The sequence below is a fragment of the Neoarius graeffei genome, chromosome 1 (genome assembly GCF_027579695.1).
Source record: "Neoarius graeffei isolate fNeoGra1 chromosome 1, fNeoGra1.pri, whole genome shotgun sequence".
Taxonomy (NCBI): Eukaryota; Metazoa; Chordata; class Actinopteri; order Siluriformes; family Ariidae; genus Neoarius; species Neoarius graeffei.
Window position 1 is genome coordinate 54,623,677 of NC_083569.1, and position 21,676 is coordinate 54,645,352.

The 21,676-nt window shown below is 40.2% G+C and overlaps 1 protein-coding gene across 1 annotated transcript in view; it reads right to left on the bottom strand.

Annotated features, from left to right (window-relative positions):
• Positions 1–2,326: 2,326 nt before the first annotated feature.
• Positions 2,327–21,676, bottom strand: part of trmt44 (tRNA methyltransferase 44 homolog) — a 58,383-nt gene continuing 39,033 nt past the window's right edge. The window contains exons 9-11 of the mRNA XM_060934843.1: positions 20,765–21,137; positions 6,896–7,012; positions 2,327–3,777 (exon numbers count right to left, since the gene is read on the bottom strand). Coding sequence (XP_060790826.1) covers positions 3,557–3,777; positions 6,896–7,012; positions 20,765–21,137 — 711 coding nt within the window. The 3' untranslated portion in view covers positions 2,327–3,556. The remainder of the gene's footprint in view (positions 3,778–6,895; positions 7,013–20,764; positions 21,138–21,676) is intronic.

Genomic DNA, 21,676 nt, shown 5'->3' on the forward strand with positions numbered 1-21,676 from the left:
TTTGTGAAGTGCACAAGTCCCTCCTACAGCAAAGCAGCCCCACAACAATGCTGCCACCTCCATGTTTCACAGTCGGAATAGTGTTCTTCAGCTTGCAAGCCTCACTCTTTTTCCTCCAAATATAACAATGGTCATTATGGCCAAACGGTTCAATTTTTGTTTCATCAGACCAGAGGAAATTTCTCCAGAAAGTAAGATCTTTGTCCCCTTATGCACTTGCAAACTGGAGTCTGGCAATTTGATGGTGATTTTGGAGCAGTAGCTTCTTCCTTGCTGAGCAGCAGGTTATATTGATATAAGACTCATTTTACTGTGGCTATAGATGCTTTTCTACCCATTTCCTCCAGCATCCCAAGGTCCTTTACTGTTGTTTTGGGATCGATTTGTACTTTTTGCATGAAAGTATACTCATCTCTAGGAGACAGAATGCATCTCGTTCTTGAGTGGTATGATGGCTGCACGGTCCCATGGTGTTTATACTTCTCATCTTATTATCTGTAGCAGCTTTATCCTTCTACAGGGTCGCAGGCAAGCTGGAGCCTATCCCAGCTGACTACGGGCGAAAGGCGGGGTACACCCTGGACAAGTCGCCAGGTCATCACAAGGCTGACACACAGACACAGACAACCATTCACACTCACATTCACACCTACGGTCAATTTAGAGTCACCAGTTAACCTAACCTGCATGTCTTTGGACTGTGGGGGAAACCGGAGCACCCGGAGGAAACCCACGCGGACACGGGGAGAACATGCAAACTCCGCACAGAAAGGCCCTCGCCGGCCACGGGGCTCGAACCCGGACCTTCTTGCTGTGAGGCGACAGCGCTAACCACTACACCACCGTGTCACCCGTGTTTATACTTGTGTACTATCATTTGTACAGATGAACATGGTACCTTCAGGCATTTGAAAATTGCCCCAGATCAATCAGACTTGTGAAGGTCCACAATTAATTTTTTTGAGGTCTTGGATGATTTCTTTTGATTTGCCCATGATGTCAAGCAAAGATGCTCCGAGTTTGAAAGCAGGCCTTCAAATACATTCACAGATACACTTCCAATTGACTATCGGAACCAAATTGGCTAATTGCCAAGGCTTGACATTTTCTGGAATTTTCCAAACTGTTTAAAGGGACAGTTAACTTATTGTATGTAAGCTTCTGACCCACCGGAATTGCGATGCAGTCGATTAAAGTGAAATAACCTGTCTGTAAACAATTGTTGGAAAAATTGTTGACATCATGCACAGAGTAGATGTCCTAAACGACTTGTCAAAAGTATAGTTTGCTAATATGAAGTCTGGGGAGTGGTTAGAAAATGGGTTCTAATGACTTCATGCATGTGGTCATTTCGTTGTTCTACAACGGAGAAAAAAGTTTGGACACACCTTCTAATTCAAGGGTTTTTCTGGATTTGGCTATTTTCTACATTGTAGAACAATACCGTAGACATAAAAACTATGAAATAACATGTGGAACATACACGGAATTATGTGGTAAGCAAAAAGTGTTTAAAAAAAAACAAAATACGTTTCATATTTTAGATTCTTCACAGTAGCCAGCGTTTACCTTGATGATGCTTTGCACACTACTGGCATTATCTTAACCAGCTTCATGAGGTAGTCACCTGGAATGCTTTTCAATTAATAGATGTGCCTCGTCAAAAGTTAATTAGTACAATTTCTTACCTTCTTAATGTGTTTGAGATCAAACAGTAAATAGTAAATAATAAAAATATATTAGTCCTGTTCCACAACTGTAGTAATCCATATCATGTCAAGAACCGCTTAACTAAATAAAGAGAAACAACATTTATCATTACTTTAAGAATACGAAGTGTCTTAATTTATAAAAATAAAGAAAAAATATTGAATTAGAAGGTGGTGTCCAAACTTCTGACTTGTATACACACATCACATTTACTTCATGCCCTCTTTTAAACCACACGCATTTTTACCGCAAAGATGGCTCAATTAGTTGAATACGTTTCTCATGGAAAGGCCTGCTCTGTGAATTACTACTACAAAAAAAATTAAAAATAAAAATAAAATAAAAAAAGGGGGAGAGAGAACCACGAGATGGTTACAGGGCTACTCCACAGTTCCCACCCCAACGCTGCAGACTTATTAAGCACTCAGTCAAGATGAAAAGAACCTGTGATGCTTTTTGAATCCACCACTACATGACTGTGTGCTTTCATTAGCACGGTCCCAGAGGATCCTACTCGGATTTGTGCCAAGCTTCTGCCATATGAGGAAGAAACAGCAGGCTGCCTTTTTGACTACTTATTCTCAACAGGGCAGACAGAAAGAGTCACTGAGCCATGTTTCTATTGCAGATCAGGATATATTTTACAAAATATTCAATAGTTTTTCAAAAAAAAATATCCAATGACCCAACATAGAGGAATGCAACTTACATCAATTATGAGTAATTAATTCAAAATGAGCATTTCCTTAGTAGCATGCACAAAGGAAATAAGGTTAATATTCATGAGGTGTAATAATTAGGTCATATTACAAGAAAAACTCAAGCGAATGGAGAAAAGGCAGCACCATTTTCTTCCTAGAAACCAATACTTTTTCCATGAAACTTTCCCAATTTAGATTTACTCCAAAGAAGCAACTTAAACACTTTAGTAATAGATAAGGTGATGTTAGCATTAGGTATTTAACTTCTTCCCACTCCTTTTTCGAACAATGTGCGGTGTTTTGTAATGTCTTAGCTCTTTATGTTATTATTTTTAATTTCTCGTTTTCTTTCTTTTGTATGTACAAATAGTTACATACATTTTTTATACATGTTCGAAATAAAAATTCATTCAAAATTCATTCATAAAAAATAAATTCATTCATTCATTAGAAAAAATGTAAACTGAAGCAATATCCAAAGTACAGAATTCTTTTAACATTAAAATTTCATATGATTTAAAATGTAAAACTTGAAAGTATAATTTATAATTTTTGTGTCATTCTGTAACTATTAATTTCACATTTTACAAAAGGCTCTATATTGCCACTCCCACATGTCAAAAATATTTAATTTTAAAATTAAAGTAAATTAAATTGATTTTACACTTCAGCAACAACAATAATCCCTGCAGCCTCCATTCACTGTATGAAGCATCGACATCCTGTCCTGTGACATTTAAGAAGTGGGACAATAACCTACACATTGGCCTACCCCCCACACCGAATGGCAAATTATTCATACCTTTAACATTTAGCACATTCTACCCTAGCTACACGCACAAAAGTTTTTTGTCCCAAAGGAGTAAATCCATTCAAAAACCAAAAGCTATGTTGTGTGGTCCTCATGTGTTTATTGCTAATATTTGCAAGAAGAAATTCAATTTGATCCACTGCTATACGAATAGCAAATAAATATGAAACCAAGACAGTATCGATAACTTGCATAGACTGAATGGACAAATTTTCAAAACCCAAAATAGCCCTAAATTCTCCTTTAACTTAAAGGTTAAAAATAAAATCACTGCAAGTCTTCATGGAGTTTCAAATCAAATATAAAACGTAAAATTTATTTGTGTCGATCATGATCAGCTTCTGTGCTTTTTCAAAGGGCGTGTAGAGGGTCGGAGGTCATCGGCCCCATGGGCAAAAGCGCAGTCTTTGGTGGACAGTGGGCATCCATCAGGGTGGTGAGTGTGGAACCAGCAGAGTCGGGTTTTTAATGCTCCCGAGATTTGGGGTTTGCGCTTTGGGTCGGTCTGGGTGCCATGAGTGCGCCAGTCACGAATGTGAACCTTTCCACCTTCCACTGTGAAGAAGAGGAAACACAGTATGAGCTCATGCTTAAACAGAGCTACATTTCAGGCCAAAAATACTTAAATCAAGCACCGATTTTAAAAATGTAAAATTTGGACAATTAAAGTGCATATCACGGGTAAATTCAGGAGCAAGATCCTATTTTATATTAACTTTGGTCAAATATCTGTCACATTTTGCATTTTGTGCAATTTTTTTACCTTGCACAATACCAGAAAAATTCAGTTGAAATCAAGCCATTTGAGGCGAATTGGTCCGCCTCTGAAAAAACTTGGTATTTGGATTTCCCGGCAAACACTGATTTTTGTGACGTCACGTGCGGGATGCCTCCTTCTGAATCCTACGTCAGCGCTGGTTTGTTTTCTCATAAACAACCGTATTATTTACATCCCCGGTGTTGTCGCCGTCGTCTTCACTACTTGAATCACCATTAAATCCAAACAGACGAAGCCCCAATTCTGACATCTCATTATATTCTTCATCCAAAAGGTGAAGTAACATTGCGCTCAGGTGACAATTCCATAGTTCAATGCAAAATCGCTAGCTGCTAAACTTGGTCTACACAGGCTGTGCACTGAAACCGTGCAAGCTCTCGCAGCCTGCTGGCGCTTCCGCAGGTGACGTCACAAATCTGGCCCCAGACTCCCTTGGGATTTTTCCAGACGCGTTTTGTTATTTTATTTTTTTCTGCTGTAGACACATGGCCTTGTGCAAAATTACCCTTCTGGATGAGTGTGTAAAGGGACATACTTTCATATAAAAAAACCCCGAAATTGGTCCAGAATATGCACTTTAAGGGGAGGCAACGGTGATGTAGTAGTTAGCACTGTTGCTTCACAGCAAGAAGGTTCTGGGTTTGAACCTGCCGGCTGACGAGGGCCTTTCTGTGTGGAGTTTGCATTTTCTCTCCATGCCTTCATGGGTTTCCTCTGGGTGCGCCAGTTTCCTCCCAAAGTCTAAAGACATGTAGATTAGGTCAACTGGATACTCTAAATTGCCCATAGGTGTAAATGTGAGAGTGAATGATGTTCTGTCTCTGTGTTAACCCTATGAAAGACTGGCGGCCTGTCCAGGGTGCACCCCGTCTCTCACTCAAAGTCTCACCCTGTGACCCTCAGTAGGATGCATGATAGACATTGGATAGATCTAGACTAACAAAAGCATTTTTCTCTAAACTGGTTTGCAGTCATGCACTCTCTCTCATATGTTAAAAAAATTCAGTATTAGAGTCTATTTGAGGTGGACTAGTTTTACATCGGGAGGTGGGGTAATGTAATTTTACTGAAATATCTCTGGGATTTTTCTTCTCTGAATCTGTCATGTCATGCATGCATCTGGAAAGCTTACTGTGTGTGTTGCTTTCATTAAAACGACCAGAAGAAAACACTACATGGAAAATGCTACATAATGATTGAATTAATGTAAAAAATTCCATTATGTCCATTATCCTGTGGGATAAGAGGCTTTGTGCTTTTTTGTCAATATAAAAACAAGTGACAAGAGGAAGCTTTTCTATCATCTCTTGCCAAAACCAAACTGAAACCAAGTGCTGTTTGGGTTTAAAATGCCAAATAATAAAATACCGACAATGTTGAAAAAGGACTTGTGAGAGAAGCGATGCTTCTCCAGAGGTTTTGGTAAGTTACTGAGATCCAACACTACCGCTCAAAAGTTTGGGGTCACCCAGACAATTTTGTGTTTTCCATGAAAAGTCACACTTTTATTTACCACCATAAGTTGTAAAATGAATAGAAAATATAGTCAAGCCATTTTTCTGGCCATTTTGAGCATTTAATCGACCCCACAAATGTGATGCTCCAGAAACTCAATCTGCTCAAAGGAAGGTCGGTTTTATAGCTTCTCTAAAGAGCTCAACTGTTTTCAGCTGTGCTAACATGATTGTACAAGGGTTTTCTAATCATCCATTAGCCTTCTGAGGCAATGAGCAAACACATTGTACCATTAGAACACTGGAGTGAGAGTTGCTGGAAATGGGCCTCTATACACCTATGGAGATATTGCACCAAAAACCAGACATTTGCAGCTAGAATAGTCATTTACCACATTAGCAATGTATAGAGTGCATTTCTGATTAGTTTAAAGTGATCTTCATTGAAAAGAACAGTGCTTTTCTTTCAAAAATAAGGACATTTCAAAGCGACCCCAAACTTTTGAACGGTAGTGTAGCACTACGGCCATGTGACCTACTAATCATCAAATCCACTACAACAATGACTCATCATAAAGGTCAGAACAATCAGTTAGTATTAAAATGATGTGTCTGTAGCATGCATTTAGTGGACCACGATGTGTACATCACGAAGACATTCCCATCTCTGCGATTTGTACCAAGATCGCTTTTCCTGTGTGAACTGATCATAATCATTACAGACATCCTCCTTCAATGTTAATTAAGACGTCTGGAAATATTGTTCTGTCCAAATAGTACTTTAGTTCATTACAACGATTTAACTATACTCATAATCTAACGCATCATTTAGCATTAAGCCTTCAGCAGCATTTAAATGTGAAACATCATTCTAAAGGAAGAGATTTTAATAAACATAGAAATAGAGATAAAGGGGGTCAGTCAGCAGATTCCTCTTTAGGAAAATATTCCTGTAAATGTAATCTTTTGTTCGATACTTGATTTCTTAGTAAATTAAATTTGCCTAGTATTTTTTTATGATGCTATAACTGAGCTGCTGAATTCCATTTTATCATCTTCCAGACAGACCGTCAAGTTATTTTTATGATTTTAAGGATGAGTTGGGTGTTCTATATTAGTCCGCTCAAACATCAGATTTCAGAGCTGAATTGGTCGTAGCAGTTCAGACAGATCCTTCAGCAATGATGCATTATATACTATACGCAGCACCACGGTTTTTTTGTTGTTGTTGTTTTTGTTTTTTTTGTTCGTTTCAGTCTAAATGAATCATTTTTTCTAACCATTCATCAGCTATTATCCAATTAATGAATTTATTTCCAACAAAATGCCTCGGTTTTATACATTGGCACTTTTGCAGACAGACCCAAAGAAACAGCTGTCAAAATCAAATCATAACCTGACAACAGAAGCTAAATGTGTATTTGGGAAAGTTGCCAAATACCACGGAACACTTGATGGTTGTTTTTCAGCAGAGTCTGTAAACCTCCGCACTCTTTCTTCAGTGTCTGCAATGTGGGCTGGTCCACGAGCTCAGCTACCTCACGGACAGACAGAGAGCCTAAGGGATGGACAGATAGGTGAAAAACAGATGAGTACAAAAAGCAACTGAATACATTTGCCCCAAAACTAATGAGCAAAAAGTAAGGAATAACAAGTGCTTTGCACACTGTGCATGATGGGAAAATGGCGTGATGTTTTGTTTCTTTTATACCACACTAACTTGCTCAAGATTGCATCTTCAAATGTATTAATAAACAACACATCGCTCTTTTTATCTGTTCATAGTTACATTTAATGTTGTGGAACACATGTGAGACAAGTTAATCTCGGTTATCACTTACATTATAAAAACTAGAAACAGTCGTTCCTCTTTTTTCTCTCTCAAAATTAAAAAGAAAAAAACCCCTGCAGCTTATCATGTTACTTTAAAGCTGGAAAGTGCAAAGTTCCTCCATCTTGAAGACTGTCCCATGACAGACACCACAAATACTTCCATAAATGTTAAATAAACATCTGCTTACACCAAGCTTCAACATATCCACTATTATTCTACCCACATTCACTGGATATGAGCAATCGTGCGCTCTGATTGGCTACTCTACTACTAGGCTATCAGCTCATATACCATGAGTAGAGAAAAACAAAATGGTGGACCATGTTGCTGAACCAACCGAGGATGAAAAAAAAACTCTACTCAAAAACAAAACCACAAAAAATACAAAAAAAAAAAGCAACAAAATATTGAATTAAAAAAAAAAGTATATTTGATGGTAAGAACGTCTCTTATTTTTTCAAGAATTATCGCATTTTTCACAAATTGCTACTGTCATTTCGCCGGTTTGTTTACATTCTAAGCAGAAATGATTTCGTCGGACGTTTTGTATAAAGTTTTTATTTATCGAATTTGCAAAAATTAAAAATACTCTCTCAAAATCCAGTGAATGTGGATAGAATAAAAACAGTTATTCCACTCAATCTCGTTGTACATGGCTTATAGCCAACTCGGGGCTACACGCCTCGTCGGCTATCAGCTCATGTACGACTCGATTTCGTGGAATAACTTAATTATACGTTTTTCTTTGACAAATAGCACATTTATAAATCTGTATTAGTCCTCAATTATGCAGAGCATCTGCTGTACAAGCCACTGTGAATGAGCTGCTATTATACAAATAACATTAAACTAAGTGTATTAACATAAACCTGTGGATTTGAGAATGGAACAGCACCGGGGTACAACTCTATATTGACAATGAACACCAAGAGGGGCAAAAAGAAAAAAGATAAATAGCACATCGAAGCTCCATTTTCCATCATGTTATTGCAGTCATCGAGCCAAACACTTCACATCCAATTACAGTGGTGCTTGAAAGTTTGTGAACCCTTTAGAATTTTCTATATTTCTGCATAAATGTGACCTAAAACATCATCAGATTTTCACACAAGTCCTAAAAGTAGATAAAGAGAACCCAGTTAAACAAATGAGACAAAAATATTATACTTGGTCATTTATTTATTGAGGAAAATGATCCAAAATTACATATCTGTGAGTGGCAAAAGTATGTGAACCTCTAGGATTAGCAGTTAATTTGAAGGTGAAATTAGAGTCAGGTGTTTTCAATCAATCAATGGGATGACAATCAGGTGCGAGTGGGCACCCTGTTTTATTTAAAGAACAGGGATCTATCAAAGTCTGATCTTCACAACACATGTTTGTGGAAGTGCATCATGGCACGAACAAAGGAGATTTCTGAGGACCTCAGAAAAAGTGTTGTTGATGCTCATCAGGCTGGAAAAGGTTACAAAACCATCTCTAAAGAGTTTGGACTCCACCAATCCACAGTCAGACAGATTGTGTACAAATGAGGAAATTCAAGACCATTGTTACCCTCCCCAGGAGTGGTCGACCAACAAAGATCACTCCAAGAGCAAGGCGTGTAATAGTCAGCGAGGTCACATTGGACCCCAGGGTAACTTCTAAGCAACTGAAGGCCTCTCTCACATTGGCTAATGTTAATGTTCATGAGTCCACCATCAGGAGAACACTGAACAACAATGGTGTGCATGGCAGGGTTGCAAGGAGAAAGCCATAGCTCTCCAAAAAGAATATTGCTGCTCGTCTGCAGGTTGCTAAAGATCACGTGGACAAGCCAGAAGGCTATTGGAAAAATGTTTTGTGGATGGATGAGACCAAAACAGAATTTTTTGGTTTAAATGAGAAGCGTTATGTTTGGAGAAAGGAAAACACTGCATTCCAGCATAAGAACCTTATCCCATCTGTGAAACATGGTGGTGGTAGTATCATGGTTTGGGCCTGTTTTGTTGCATCTGGGCCAGGACGGCTTGCCATCATTAATGGAATAATGAATTCTGAATTATACCAGCGAATTCTAAAGGAAAAGGTCAGGACATCTGTCCATGAACTGAATCTCAAGAGAAGGTGGGTCATGCAGCAAGACAACGACCCTAAGCACACAAGTCGTTCTACCAAAGAATGGTTGAAGAAGAATAAAAGTGAATGTTTTGGTATGGCCAAGTCAAAGTCCTGACCTTGATCCAGTCTAAATGTTGTGGAAGAACCTGAAGCGAGCAGTTCATGTGAGGAAACCCACCAACATCCCAGAGTTGAAGCTGTTCTGTACGGAGGAATGGGCTAAAATTCCTCCAAGCCGGTGTGCAGGACTGATCAACAGTTACCGGAAACGGTTAGTTGCAGTTATTGCTGCACAAGGGGGTCACACCAGATACTGAAAGCAAAGGTTCACATACTTTTGCCACTCACAGATATGTAATATTGGATCATTTTCCTCAATAAATAAATGACCACGTATAATATTCTTGTCTCATTTGTTTAACTGGGTTCTCTTTATCTACTTTTAGGACTTGTGTGAAAATCTGATAACGTTTTAGGTCATATTTATGAAGAAATATAGAAAATTCTAAAGGGTTCACAAACTTTCAAGCACCACTGTATAAACTGCCCTGCATGAAGCACAAACATTGTGCACTGCCATGGGGGTAAAAATCTATCAGCAAAAGCACCAAAAGTCTAGGCCTGATGAAGTGTCTATATTCAAATCCACTCCAAGGTTGTTATGTTTACCAAAATGCATTACATTGCCCCATTTCCCAGGGGCCACTTTTGCTCACAAACTCCAATCACCTCTAACACACACACACACCACCCTTTAAACTAAAGCACGATGATTACCAATGAGCCCTAATTATGCCCTAAAATGAGAACTTGGATAAATAAAATGTCAGACATCTACACTTTTCAGTCCTAGCTTATAATGTAGTATTGGACATGGAGAATAACTCATGCATTCAGTCATGTACACATTTCATAACTTAAAAATGCAGACAATTCTGGACAAAGGGCACCAACGCTACACTAGAGTAGTTATATAATGCACCCTTAAGCCATAAATAACTTCCCTATTTAACATTTTGGAAAAAGTCACCTTACACAAACTGAATTCTGGAATAATTTGGACTGACAAGAAAACTCTAATATCTAAATTTAGTAACAGGAGCAGACGGAGATTCCTAATTGCTCTAGTAGATGCCACAAATAAGGTGGGTCTCTGGTCTGGGCTAAAGACTTGTTACCATAGTAACAAAGCCCACTCATTAACTGAAGAGACTGTTGTTGTCCTGCAGAAATCTCTTCAACGCCGACCGGCCAACCAAACTATAAAACAGCAGGAACCCCAAGGCTTCTTACTGTGAGATACTGAATGTCCGTGGGGATTCCAAAAGTGTCCCCACAGTGTCTCTTCAGGTGAACGGCATGCATGACTCTTCTGTAATAATGGCCAGGAGGCCAGCACACCTACTGAGCCTGTATGACATTTCAGTCAACTTGCTTCCCAGAACAAAACCCTGTTTTGACGACATGTTACGTGAAGTTTCATCGTGCTCAATTCCCATACCGTCAAAGCTAGCTGAAGAAAGAATAAGGGGAAGGTACTAAGTGTGCTGGATTGCCGTATACACTGCATAATTTAGCGAGGAGACAATGGCCTAGAATTTCTGACGCCAGACAGTACAATATCTGCAGTGCTAATACAATATCAATAGCCCATTTAGAGCTGCCCTTTCGACAACATGCTACAAATGGGGATTTATGGCTGAGTGGAGCGTGAAGCTGAAAGGAGTCTCACTGTTTGTGTTTATGTTCACATAATGCCATCCTCCATTTAACCATGGCTTCAGGTTACATATTTGGATATCCAATGTATGAGCGAAAGTAACTGTGTTAACTGCATAATGCCTCCAGCTTCATGGCACTGCTACTGTGCAAATTTATTATTCAGCCTTACTGTAAATCACGGAGAACAAAATTCAATTTTTGCTGATATTCTGCCACATTTATCAAGAGATAGTACTTCATTGTCATTAACTCTATATATTTTGCGCAAAGGAATTAACCCAGACAGGTAAAATGCAGTGTACTCTTTTATGATGGCTAATGGTAACAACATAAACCACATAATTCAAAATAAACTGATCTTTTTTTCCATTCATAATTTAATATACTGTACTGTATTTGTCTTTATATGCTGATTGATACTGCATACAGCTCTCTACCAGCAAGTGAAGTACTAGGTTGTTAAGGTAGGTGATTACCATTAGAGCAAATTTATTAATTTATCTTACGGAAGCAATTCATAAACGTCATATAATTAAAAAAAAGGGTGCAACAAAAAGGAAAGAATGCAAAAGAGAAAGCAAGTGGACATATAAACATGAATACTGGTGTAGTTTTTAAGTGCTGTAGATATCAAAAGGGTTTGAAAACTGTTACTGAGCTTCGCTTTTGGTTGTCAGATTTTGTTGCAGTTTGCCAGCATCCTAATAATTATTAATTATAGTTATTGTTATGTTACAATCAGGGGCGGCATGGTGGTGTAGTGGTTAGCGCTGTTGCCTCACAGCAAGAAGGTCCTGGGTTTGAGCCCAGCGGCCGGTGAGGGCCTTTCTGCATGGGTTTCCTCCGGGTGCTCCGGTTTCCCCCGCAGTCCAAAGACATGCAGGTTAGGTTAACTGGTGACTCTAAATTGACCGTAGGTGTGAATGTGAGTGTGAATGGTTGTCTGTGTCCATGTGTCAGCCCTGTGATGACCTGGCGACTTGTCCAGGGTGTACCCCGCCTCTCGCCCGTAGTCAGCTGGGATAGGCTCCAGCTTGCCTGCAACCCTGTAGAACAGGATAAGCGGCTACAGATAATGGATGGATGGATGTTACAAATCAGGCTGGCATGGTGGTGTAGTGGTTAGCGCTGTCGCCTCACAGCAAGAAGGTTCTGGGTTCGAGCCCCGTGGCCGGCGAGGGCCTTTCTGTGTGAAGTTTGCATGTTCTCCCCGTGTCTGCATGGGTTTCCTCCGGGTGCTCCGGTTTCCCCCACAGTCCAAAGACATGCAGGTCTTAAAAGGGAACTGAAAATGCATTCCTTTATTTTATTAAATAAAGGAATGCATTTTTGATAGCTATTTTGGTTACTGCTATAGCAGGTTATGAGTGTTTGAAATATGCTATGTAATACGTCAAAGCAATGGCCGTAAACAAGATTCATTGAGACCTGTGCGAGACTTCGTAGGACGGAAGTAAAACGTACAGCGGAAATCAAAGTGACCAACATCTGTCAATGTTGTCAAAAGATGTGTGCGCCCTCTTTCGAATGCTGATGCAATCAAGCCGGAAGTTTTTTTTTGTTTTGATAGCAATCAGGAAAGTTTGAAAAAAGTAGGCAGTGATCATCATTTAAACTCGTATTTGTGCAATATTTCGTTTGGAAAACAGTTTTCAAATTAGCGGCACTGACACCTGGCTGACACTTCACGTTTCAAAGTCTCACACAAGTCTCGTGAAGATCGCACGGATAAGTTACGCCTGCCGTGGACCAAACGAACCAAATTCAACATGGCTAAAAACCGAATAGGCCGATAAGTATAATACTTAATTGCAATTAGTTGCCAATACGAGTCACGATATAAGGTTACTAAAACCGAAAACATAATTGAATAACATGTTAATTAAGAAATAAAGCAAGTTTAAAAATGACTTCAGTTCTCCTTTAATTGGTGGCTCTAAATTGACCGTAGGTGTGAATGTGAGAGTGAATGGTTGTTTGTCTCTGTGTCAGCCCTGTGATGACCTGGTGACTTGTCCAGGGTGTACCCCGCCTCTCACCCATAGTCAGCTGGGATAGGCTCCAGCTTGCCTGCAACCCTGCACAGGATAAGAAGCTACAGATAATGGATGTATGGATGTTACAATTGCAACGTACAGTAGTCCGCTAGACATAAAACAATGCTTAAGCCAGAGTCTCACTGGGCTGCGACAGCCTGCGACTAGTTGGAGACACAACAATTGCGATAAAATATGCGAATTAGTGACAATTTTCACTTGGAATCACACTGAATTGATATTCGCATATTTTACCGCAATTGTGTCTCCAACTAGTCGCAGGCTGTCGCAGCCCAGTGAGATACTGGCTCGCACTTCCTGTCTCACGGAAACTGACTTGAGAAGGGTTCGTGATGGCTTTGCGACACCAGCGACGCATTTGTGGCTATTTTGAGAGAAATTTTGTCGCACAAATTTTTTGAACATGTTCAAAATTTCAGCGACGAAGGAGCAACACTTTGCAACTCGTGAGGAAATTGAGAAGCCCCGTGAATGTTTCAAGACACTTTTGAAACTCTCTCGCGAATGACGTTCGCAATTTGTCGCAAGCTGTCGCAGCCCAGTGAGATACTACCCTTAATTAACAAGTCACTTGCATCATTTGCAATTTGTCTCTTGTGGGCATTGGGCATGTAATGTTATATCGTGTCATGATAAATCATGATACAAATTTATGATGATTCGAATCAATAAAATAAAGAATGAATCAGCATTATCATCAGGCTGGGTAATCTCCTTTTCCTAACTGTGTCATGTCTGCACTTGATCAAGATGCCAAAGCCCAGGATTCACGGCAACCTTCAAACATGGTCGCCGTGGACTACAATTCCCAACAAGCACCGCACCACCCCTCCTCTCCAGAATTCTGATCAGTGCTATACCTGTTCCACATTTCCCACCAATCACCACTTACTACTAAAGGACTCTCATTTATTCAACTCATTTTGAAGTATCGCTCAGTGTTTGCTGCCTGACTTTACCGAGCCTTTATTCTCTGCTGTGATTTCCTGGCTTTGAACTCGTTTCCCGTAACCCAGACCCTGATTTCTGCTCTGCCTCCGATACTCTGTCTGTGTCTCACTTAGCCCTTGCTTCATCCTGACATTGCTTGTGGATCACGATTTGGATTTGTTTGCCATTTTGCTGAATAAACTCTCCTTCACGCATTTACATCCATCTGCTGTCTGCACATCTGACAAACCGTAATTGCGTTGTTTAGACAGCAGAGGGCAAAATATTGTAAATAAAATAGCAGGAATACACATGACTTCACACAAGGCAGAAGTAATACAGCTCTAATGTCGTGAAAACTAGGGATTGGCGATACCACCGATTTTGTTTTCAATCCGATACCAAGTGATACTGTAAAAGTTGTTTTTTTTTGTGTACATAAAAACAGGAAATCTTTGGGATTACTATAGTGAAAATTGGTACAGTTAAAAATTGGTATAGTTGGTACAGGCAGACATCAAAATTTATACTTGAAAGCTTTGGCGCAAGTTCAAAGTGTGTCATTAATCCAATCATCCCCAAAACGGGTTATCCACCATTAGATAAAAGTGACACATTTGTGATTACATGATGGCTGACATGAGTTATATTCACTGCTGATAATCGTTGAAGGTATTAGCAATCTGAGACCTTTGCCTTTAAAATGGTAGCATCTAATAAGGTCATATGTTTTGGAAACCTTGAGCAATGTTCATTCATTTTTCCACAAAAGTGATATAATACAGAATTTTTGAAAATGTGTCCAGTCTCGTAGCCTACTGACTGACTGTGTGTACAGTGGGGCAAAAAAGTATTTAGTCAGCCACCAATTGTGCAAGTTCTCCCACTTAAAAAGATGAGAGAGGCCTGTAATTTTCATCATAGGTACACTTCAACTATGAGAGACAGAATGGGGGAAGAATCCAGGAAATCACATTGTAGGATTTTTAATGAATTAATTGGTAAATTCCTCGGTAAAATAAGTATTTGGTCACCTACAAACAAGCAAGATTTCTGGCTCTCACAGACCTGTAACAACTTCTTTAAGAGGCTCCTCTGTCCTCCACTCGTTACCTGGATTAATGGCACCTGTTTGAACTCGTTATCAGTATAAAAGACACCTGTCCACACCCTCAAACAGTCACACTCCAAACTCCACTATGGCCAAGACCAAAGAGCTGTCAAAGGACACCAGAAACAAAATTGTAGACCTGCACCAGGCTGGGAAGACTGAATCTGCAATAGGTAAGCAGCTTGGTGTGAAGAAATCAACTGTGGGAGCAATTATTAGAAAATGGAAGACATACAAGACCACTGATAATCTCCCTCGAGCTGGGGCTCCACGCAAGATCTCACCCCATGGGGTCAAAATGATCACAATAATGGTGAGCAAAAATCCCAGAACCACACGGGGGGGCCGAGTAAATGACCTGCAGAGAGCTGGGACCAAAGTAACAAAGGCTACCATCAGTAACACACTACACCACCAGGGACTCAAATCCTGCAGTGCCAGCCGTGTCCCCCTGCTTAAGCCAGTACATGTCCAGGCCCGTCTGAAGTTTGCTAGAGAGCATTTGGATGATCCAGAAGAGGATTGGGAGAATGTTATATGGTCAGATGAAACCAAAATAGAACTTTTTGGTAAAAACTCAACTTGTGTTTGGAGGAGAAAGAATGCTGAGTTGCATCCAAAGAACACCATACCTACTGTGAAGCATGGGGGTGGAAACATCACGCTTTGGGGCTGTTTTTCTGCAAAGGGACCAGGACGACTGATCCGTGTAAAGGAAAGAATGAATGGGGCCATGTATCGTGAGATTTTGAGTGAAAACCTCCTTCCATCAGCAAGGGCATTGAAGATGAAATGTGGCTGGGTCTTTCAGCATGACAATGATCCCAAACCCACCGCCCGGGCAACGAAGGAGTGGCTTCGTAAGAAGCATTTCAAGGTCCTGGAGTGGCCTAGCCAGTCTCCAGATCTCAACCCCATAGAAAATCTTTGGAGGGAGTTGAAAGTCCGTGTTGCCCAGCGACAGCCCCAAAACATCACTGCTCTAGAGGAGATCTTCATGGAGGAATGGGCCAAAATACCAGCAACAGTGTGTGAAAACCTTGTGAAGACTTACAGAAAACGTTTGACCTCGGTCATTGCCAACAAAGGGTATATAACAAAGTATTGAGATGAACTTTTGTTATTGACCAAATACTTATTTTCCACCATAATTTGCAAATAAATTCTTTAAAAATCAGACAGACAATGTGATTTTCTGGATTTTTTTTTTCTCATTTTGCCTCTCATAGTTGAAGTGTACCTATGATGAAAATTACAGGCCTCTCTCATCTTTTTAAGTGGGAGAACTTGCACAATTGGTGACTGACTAAATACTTTTTTGCCCCACTGTAGATGCAATGATTATGGAAATAATTTAAACTAGGCGTTTGTATGCACAGCAATACCATGATTAGAATTAAAAACAAATGTTTATACGGGATCAGTGAATTGTCCCCCCCAGTGAAAAGACCTGGCACTGGTTACGTAGACATACACACACAAAATAAAAAGCTATAGATATTGAATCAAGCTGTTACCATCTTGGTATATTAATCAAGTTTTGCTTACTGCTATCATTTAGATGCTGATTAAAGACATCACATATATGTGTTAGTGTGACTTTTTACATAGTTGGAGTATTGACCTTAGTCAGCCACATTAATACTCTGAGCATACAGTGCAATATTCTTCACCTCAAGAAATAACCAGTATTTCCTGCTTACTTTTCAAATAGTTAAAGTAACTGAGTATTATTACTGGATAATGCCTGCCTCTCTGAAAATCTTTTTGTCAGACAACTCTGCCTCGCTGTCAGACGTGGGGGTGTTTGCCTGCGTTCTCTCCGCCTCTCCTCACTTCTGCTGTAACTCGTCGTGCTCTTTTGTGGGGCAGTTTTTCATGCGTTTCATCAGGTTTGTACTGCAACAATACCTCACCGACCTTCGACGTATGCCACATTTTGCTTCATTGTTATTTAGGAAAGTGAAATGGCTCCAAACAACGCTTTGTTTCCTTTCTGCCATTGTGCGCTTGACTATCTGGCAGAATCTGTTTTTCTGTGCACCTTACTATTGCCTGTCTACAAGCAATGGGAAGTGGAGTGAGAAGGTGCAAGGAAAAGTAGATACGATCCTAAACAGCAATTAAAAAAAAAAGAATAAATTGAAGTGAATAAAAATCACTACTTAAAAATAGTACAAGGTTGTTAATCAAGGGCCACAACTCTGATAACATGCGATCGAACTGAAATAAAAAGATAGATAGAACTCGACGTCAACGGCGTCAATGGGGATGCCTCCGCCCGGTAGACTACACACCTTAAGTTGTGATTTGGGGATGGACATTTGACCTCACAGTAATCTTGACCTGGTGAAATTACTTGTAACAGCCTTGGAGACATTGTGTTCATGAGGTTTTCGGACAGACATTTGACCTCACAGCAACCTTGACCTTAGACCTTTTGATCTCAAAATCTAATCAGTTCATGTTTGTCCCAAAGCGCACAAATGGTGAAAGTTTGGTGAAATTCCTTTCATTAGCCTTTGAGATATCGCCTTCACAAGGTTGCGGGATGGACGCACGCACGGACAACCTGAAAACATAATGCCTCCTGCACCTTACAGTGGCGGAGGTATAACAATACGCGCATTACTGACATATAACAAGGCCTTTTGCCAAGTTTTGTGAAATTCCTCCACAAGTTGTGAGAGCAGTTGATTTCAGAAGGAAAAAACACTTTCATGAAATTGTCAAAGTATAATTTTGTTAATCAAAGGCTGTAACTCTGGTAAAATGTGACCCAATTTAACGAAATTGCAATATGTGTATTACCGACATATAACAAAGAATCCTACCAAGTTTTGTGAAATTTCTCCACAAATTGTGAGAGGAGTTGATTTCAGAAGGCGAGCACCCTTCCTGGGACGGATGGACGGCCAGACGGAAATCGTCATGACATAATCCCACTTTGGGCCTTTTGGCCAGCGGGGGATAATAAAAACAACAGTGAATACTGAGTGTATTACTATTGTCTTATTTAGTGTGCCACTCAGGGAAAGGGAGGTGCCTGCAAATTTTGGCAGGGCTAGGACCTTCGGTGGCAGAGTTATGAATTTTTAAATCCCTGCGTGCGTTAGCGGCTGGAGCCAGGGCTCGTGCTAAAGTTTTACGTGAGCCGCGCTCTCTCCTGATGCCAGATCGGGCCATGCCTGGGCTCGTTTGAAAGGTCTCGAAGAGAGGGATGTGTCTGTAAAGCTTAGCAGGGCTAGGATCATCGATGGCTGAGTTATGAATTTTTAAAACTGCGCTCGCGGGGGCCCCAGGCTGTGTTATGACAATGTATTCACCCAGTGTAACATTTGGAAGAAAATTAGAAGTAGATTAGACCCATATCTTTACGGGTTGTTTTACAATCAGGGTACGCAAGCTAAAAATCACATTTAACACTTATCTTCAATATCAAAAGGCTTGACTAAATAAACTTGGTTGTTTATTGTAGCCCTGTGATAGCTCTATTTACCATGCAAAAAAAAATTTGGTGATAACGTTATTTTTGGTGAATGTATGGCAGTATATGTCATATTTAGCAAAATTACTCGTGTCATTTAGAAAAAGTGCTTTTTTGACCACAGGTAGCTCCGAAAGGGATGCACTTAAATCATTCTTTATACCATAAAACAAATATTTGGTTCCATATCATTGGAAACATAGTTAAGTTTTAATGTTGAATGCCAGTAAGTTTTCAGACTATTTTGATCAAATTAGTATGTAATTGTAGCCTAGTAAACTAGACCCACCCGCCTAGCGGCCAAAAATATTTTTGCCTACGAGTGGGTCTAGCCTCGCACCATATCAACAAAACACCCCGGGCATCAAATCGTGCCCGCCAATCACAACGCAAGGTTTTTGTTTGGATTCTTTGGACGGGCTTTTGCAGGAGTGACGACAAAGCTGCGCGACGCTGGAGAAAGCACAACAGGAAAGATGGCTATGGCTAGTGAACAGCGCGCGTTTGACTCCGCTTTGGAATCAGTTTTAGAAGAATTAGACTTGGAGTTTTTGTTGAAACATGAGCAGGAAGAGGCTCTCCGCTCATTCCTTTTCAAGAAGGACGTTTTCGCTGTTTTGCCGACCGGCTATGGCAAAAGTCTGATCTACCAGCTGGCTCCGCTCGTAGCCAAAAGGATGGGGCTAGTTTGTGCAGTACGAAGAATTAATAAACAGCTTTGAAACATTACTTTTTGATTGTTTATTATTTTCCCGTTATTTTAAATTTAAGGGAAATTATTTCACCAAACACCACTAAATAAAAACTCTCAAACACAGTTTAAGCAAACCCTTGAAAAACACTTGAAAAAAATAAGAGTGTATGTTAAGTATGTGGTACAGACTCCAAACTTGTGGTCATTATCTCCAAACTTCTTAATATCTAGAACCTGTTTATTAATTAATACGCATTTTGAAAAATTATTTATTTCAAGGTCTCCCCCACTGCTTTCTGTCGCTCTGACTACATCACAGTCACTGTGGCGCTGATTGGTCAGAGCGTTGGCCTATACGCACAGAGACAGTTTGAAAGACAACGGGTTGTTCCTACCCACACCCTTCGGAAATGTCTACGACCGAGACCAGACTAAATATTCACATTTAGTCTGGCTTGCCAGGCTAATGTAATTGTGTCAAAAAAAGTCCTCTCTGAGACAGCTAATTTTTCAATATAAAATAACATATCTAAAATGATTATTTTCATCCTAAAATGTGGTCAAGATATTGGGACATAAATATTAGAGACAACTAACACAAAGCTTACAGCCTTATATTTAAAAGCACTATGGAAGTAGTGGATTCTGAATTGTCCAAAAAAAAAAAAAAAAGTCCTCTCCGAGAATCACTTCATTTGTTTCTCCCAGCCCTGCTTAAAGCTACACTTAATCTTGTTACAATACAAACATGTCTATCTGTTCTTTAACTCGTCCTTCACTTAAAAACTGGTACAAGAACCAGTTTGAATCAATTTGAATTTTGGACCCCTGTGACACAAACTTTGTACCCTGATTGTAAAACAACCCTTAACATTTTTCATGTGCCATCCGGTTTAATGTTTTTTGAAATACAGACGGACACATTCAAATTATTTTTTAAATCGGCCATCCGGTCTGATGCTTTTAAAATACAGACGGTCAGCGTCTGCTGGTCCGGCCTTATTTCAGCTGAGAGACTTCATGATCGGAAGGTGGAACTGATAAAGGCCTTCAAATAAAATGCATTCATGATAAGAACACTGTCTAGTGATCCTGATTTTTTTTTTCCCCAAAAATGTTCATTTTCTTACATTTTTTTTTTTACAGTTGTGCTTTTACGCCATCAGATCACTGATTTTTATGCCATTATTTCACTGCCTTACATAAGAAACTGAATACATATTCAAGAAGTTCAAAAACCCCGCCTCCTCACTCAGCTGTCTCCATTATATCTTCTTTTCACAGCTTCTTAACTAATGCAGTCATTAACTTTAAACCACTGTGCACAACTTATGACTCACACCTCACAGTCAAAGAAATGCCATGCTCTTCTTACCTCCTGTATTCCACCTAATTCTCTCCTTTCCAATCTTGTCCACTTCCTCCTCCTCGCTTTTCTCTCCAGTGAGTCCCAACAAGGTCTGCGCCACCTTCAGGACAACACCATCTACAAAGTCTCTAGGGAGAGCTGCACAGTTTCTGACTGTCTCGATCTTCTCCCTCGGCTGAAAGCCATTTCCCCAGTCACATCCTGCTTTGGCCATCTCCTGTCCATCTCCATGATGATGAGGTCCACTGTGTTCTTTCGGAGGAACAACTGTCGAGTTGGTGATTAAGGCCTGCCGTCCCCGAATGTAATCTGTCCTTCTCACTTCTGCTAGCTCTTCCTCAGCCTGCTCATAACTCCTACTCTTCCCAATTAGGCAGACCTGCAAAAAAGCATGACGCAACACTGAGATTTTGGGCTCTAGTTTCCAGCAAATGCTGTTTGTCTTGCCACAGTAAGTTACATGTTTTAAGCACCACCAGTGGAGTCTAATGTGGTACTACAGTCTGGCAGTGTTTTCAGATGGTACACAGGGTCCAAATTCAGACCTAAAAAGAAACTTCATGCTTGTATGACTGAGGTGGGAAATGGCTGAATACTGTAGTTTCTCACACGCCAACTTCCACATCGACACTCGCCAAACACTATCTTTTAAAATCTGTACACATACATATTCATACAATTATCCAATAAGTCAATCATTTGACAGCAGCCTAATGCAGAAAAGGTCAAGTGTTTCAGGTAATGTTCACATCAAACCTCAGAACGGGGGGGGGGGGGGGGGGGGGGGGGGGGGGGGGGGATTTGACCTCTGTGGCGAATGTCGGTGCCAGACAGGCATTTCAGAAACTGCTGATTCTCCTGGGATTTTGGCCCAACAGTCTCCTGAATGTGGAGGAGGGAAAAAGTGATCTCAGTGAC